Below are 4,234 nucleotides of genomic sequence, written 5' to 3'. Positions count from 1 at the left end.
AGCTCCGTCTACTAACTTCTTGTCCGAATTGGAAGTCCGAAGTCCACAAATCCTTATAATTGGTCGAAGAATGAGGGTCCTAATCGCATGAGTCTTTCATGGAAGATAGCCTAATCTAGATTGCCAAATTTAAGCTAATACCAAATGAAGTTAGATCACATTGTGAAATAATCTATATTTCCAATTAGGAGTGGCTTATCTATGGTTTATTTGTATTATTTATGTAATTATATACAGACTGATATCATGGTTTATAATGACAATAACTTGCATTATCTGTGTCATTGATTTAATGACTTATATTTCTCATAATTTAACTTTAAACCAAATGGATATTTGTTTGGTCATAAATTACATTTAATAATATATGCTAGTAAAAAGTTTATTTCAAGATTTTTTATATTTGTGTTATTTTTTCAAATTCAAATTATTAGAACTTAAACTTTCAAATTAAGTCTATAACTTTACTATCATGATTTTTTCAAACCAAAAATATATTTGTTAAAAATGTATTTCAAGATAAAGTACAAATCACTAAAATGAAAATTGACCAAATACGGGTCGTATGACACAACTATGCCATGTGGCAATGCCAAAGCAATATTACCTCCCCACGTTAGCAAGCAAAGAGGGAAACTTCCTCTTAAATCCCACTTAAACTATATATGGTAGACATATGATATAGATTAGTATACGTGGTTTTGATGTATTATGACAATTTTTGATATTGAAGAAACTTATTTTATTTGAATATTGTGAAACTTTTCTTCTAACCAATATCTCAATTTGTGAATTCAAAGTTTCAAGTTTATTGAATTTTCTTTTACATTTTCTAGAATTTTGTTTTGTTAAATTTACTTAGAAAATAAGAAAATGCCTAGGCTCAAAACTCAAACCCAGATTTCCCCCATCCCTCTCTCTCTCTCTCTCTCTCCACTCCCCTCCGCATTTGCCGCTGCCCCGTGGCCGCCCTAATCTGTTTCCCTCGCTGCCATGTCCCTGCCACCGTGATGTACCCATCACCATCTTCTGTCGTGCCGCAGTTGCTGCACCCTCTTTCCGTGTTCTTGTCCCTCTGTCACGGAAGACAGGAGAGTCTCAGGCGACCACTGCCCGAGGCTAGCGACCGCTGCTCTGGGCTTGAAGCCACCCAGATCCGGGGTCGCGAGCCCAGATTCGTAGCCTAACGCCCCTAGACACAGAGAGACAGAGACGGGCTGAGGTGATGCGTCTGGGGTGGCGTTGGGACGTGAGCAATCGGAGGGCCGCGTGTCGAGAATCGGCAGGGTGTCGGAGAGGACGAACGGCTCGCCCATGATGCTCTGTTTCGTGTTCTGTGCAAGTGTTTTCTGTGCTGAGTGTCCAATGCGAGGGAGAGAGACGAGGCAAATTAGAGAGAGAGGGGGGATAGATTACGCCGAACTTCAGAGGATCCCAAACCTTAAAGAAGATCAAATATCAAAAGAATTACACTAATTGAAGCAGTAGAAGTGCTTTCACGTACCCGTCGATGAAATGCAACCCAGACAAGCTACCGACGTCATGAAGAGCTTTTTTCCATCGCTTTACTTTTTCTGAATCCTTCCCAAACTTGACCTCATGTTTGGCCATAGCTTCTCCATAACCCTGTTTTTGCCCTCTCACTTCTCTAGGTTCCACTTTGTAAAACACCGGAAAGACCATGAGGCCTCTTTGCTCCTTGCACTCCATGATATTCGCCACCTCCTCCAAACACCATGGTGATGAGGCATAGTCCTTGGAGAAAACAACGATCGCTATTTGTGATTCCTTGATTACCTCCATAAGTGCGGGTGATATTTGCTCTCCCTTCTTTAGATCTTCGCTGTCCATGTAAGTGTTTATTCCACTTTGATCAAGAGCTGTGTAGAGATGACCAAGGAAATAGTTGCGGACATCCATGCCTCTAAAACTCAGAAAGACATCATAGTTCCTTCTGAGCTTGGAAGAATGAGAAAAAACCATTAGAATCAGGAAACAGAAATGGTTAACATAGTATCATTTTTCTGATTGATTTAAAGGCCAAATTTCTGATTGATTTATTTGGTTTCTGGGGAAATGGTTTCTATTCTTTTCAGCCCTTCATTTTTCTTTTTCTTATATGCATAATGAAGTGTTGATCACATTAAAAAGGTACTTCGCTGTGGTATATGGTAAATTTGTGAGTGACGATTGATGCTCTTCTAGATTAGTTGACCGGATACTAATAAATTAATTTCTTGTTATTATAAAATGAAAAGGTGCTATGAGATCTGTGGTGGCAACATGTGTACCAATCTTTGTTGAATGTGAAGTGAAAGTGGTCCAAGAATGGTATTGATCTATGTGTTACACTTACACTCTAGAGATGATTGGGAAGGCAACTTGGATTTTTAATCTAAACTGAATTTTACACCCCAACTATGTATAATAAAACCCTTATACCCCGTGTCTTGAAGTCTAACTACAAGATAAGCCATACATTACTTATTCTCAACAAATATAAAAAAATTGAACAAAAAATGCATATTCAGATACATGTTGGAAGTTATGAATTTGAAAAAAAAAAAAAATATCGGGGTTCAAGCTCCAAAATTAGTGAGGACATAAAGTTTAAAGTTCAGGTTGCAAATAGAAACTTCAATTCCTAAAGCATGGGAGTCGTTCCATCATTAGACAGGGAAGTAAAATTAGAGACAATGTGAATGTGGGGCTTGACTTTTCACACGGTCATAACCAAGAACATGATATCGTAATATGTCACTATATATGACTTTTACTACGGCGAATGTCCATTTGCTAGTGTTTAAAGAATTGTAAATTTCACTTCCATTTTCTGGCGGGTGGAACCTCGGCCGAAATCTTTCTCATCTCAGTATAACAACTGTCGTTTATATGTTATGGTACAACATTGTTGTACCTTAAAGTATCCTATTTTTCCCCCGCCCTCTTCCCTTTCTTTTATACGTATTCTTCTCTATTTGATATCTTCATCAACATTCTTGTTTAGCAATTTTTCTGACTCTTTTTTTACAGATAATTTCAGCAAATTGAGTAACGTCTGAGCCAATCGCCAACCGACATTCACTGAAGCAAACTCTACTCCCATTTTATTAACCAGGCTTTTAGATCCCACAAAAAAGGGTATTTTGTTTCATTAATTTGATGCGTGGACGAAAAATTCTCAACCATTTCTTTTAAGCTTCACATACGCCAATTTCACCGCAGCATTAACTTCGCACGTGAATAGACAGTATATTGCAATCAACAAATTCATGTAGGATGAGCCTAAGAAGACAGTGACGATCCAATCCACAACCCACGACTGCCACAGGGAACAATCAAAATCGCGCGATGAGCATAACAATTTTATCCGATTTTACGAAGAAGGTCGCAGAATACCTGCGTTGAGAGACATCGTAGATCTGCCCCCTGTTGGCCATCAAGAGACTTCTTGGGGTCGCTGCCGTCGTACTGCTTGAGCTCGTCCTCGGAGGTCTCGACAAGCTGAACAGGAGGAGAGAGAGGCTGCATCTGCTCCTGGTAGTCCCTCGGCCTCTGGTGGCGGTCGAATAACGACCCAAAGAGGCCGGACATAGTGCTTTGGAAGAGAGAGAGAGAAGAATTCTAGGGTCGTCGATTCGGAGGCCACGGGTTTGGTCCGAAATTTGGTGCGCACGCAAAGACAGGCTACTGTTTTTATTTATGCAAATGGGATAACGCTTTGAAACTCGTTATTCCATTTTCCATAGTGATCCTGCTGATCTAAAATCACCCTTTTCAACAGCTATTTACCTATTCAAAGTCTCTAACGCATGGAGGAAGCTTCAAGGGCTATATGTACGTGTCAAAGTGAGACTTGAAGGCGGCCGAGGGATCAAAACGCTCTAAAACTAAAACTCGTTCTTACTTCGTACACTTACTTTTAATAATTAAAAAAAAAAAAAAAAAACTGTGAAAGTCGAGTGTATTCTCTAAGAGAGTGCTGGTGTAATCATTTTAAAAGAGTTATTTAGAGCATAGAGTAAAGTAATGTGTACTTATAGAGTGAGCTACAATCCTTTAGCGTAGAGGCAACTTCATTTGTAAATATTGTTAAAGACTTCAAAGATCGCTAGAGTGCTCATCATTTTGAAGTAAGGAGTGAAAAGCAAAGGAAGATAATTTGCTGGAGAGCTCACACATAAAGACAAGTTCTTGCACTCTAAGATAATTTGCCAGAGAGCATGGGAAATTT

General features: G+C 39.1%; 1 protein-coding gene across 1 annotated transcript; it reads right to left on the bottom strand.

Annotated features, from left to right (window-relative positions):
• Positions 1 to 1,467: 1,467 nt before the first annotated feature.
• On the bottom strand, positions 1,468 to 3,594 carry LOC104416853 (TMV resistance protein N-like). The gene is made up of 2 exons (XM_039299782.1): positions 3,400 to 3,594; positions 1,468 to 1,959 (listed from the first exon to the last, which is right to left on the bottom strand). Exons 1-2 carry the CDS (start codon positions 3,592 to 3,594, stop codon positions 1,468 to 1,470), a joined length of 687 nt encoding a protein of 228 aa, XP_039155716.1.
• Positions 3,595 to 4,234: the final 640 nt, after the last annotated feature.

This window comes from Eucalyptus grandis, chromosome 8 (genome assembly GCF_016545825.1).
Source record: "Eucalyptus grandis isolate ANBG69807.140 chromosome 8, ASM1654582v1, whole genome shotgun sequence".
Taxonomy (NCBI): Eukaryota; Viridiplantae; Streptophyta; class Magnoliopsida; order Myrtales; family Myrtaceae; genus Eucalyptus; species Eucalyptus grandis.
The sequence above is the reverse complement of the archived record's forward strand: the minus strand, read 5'-3'. Positions and strand labels throughout refer to the sequence as shown.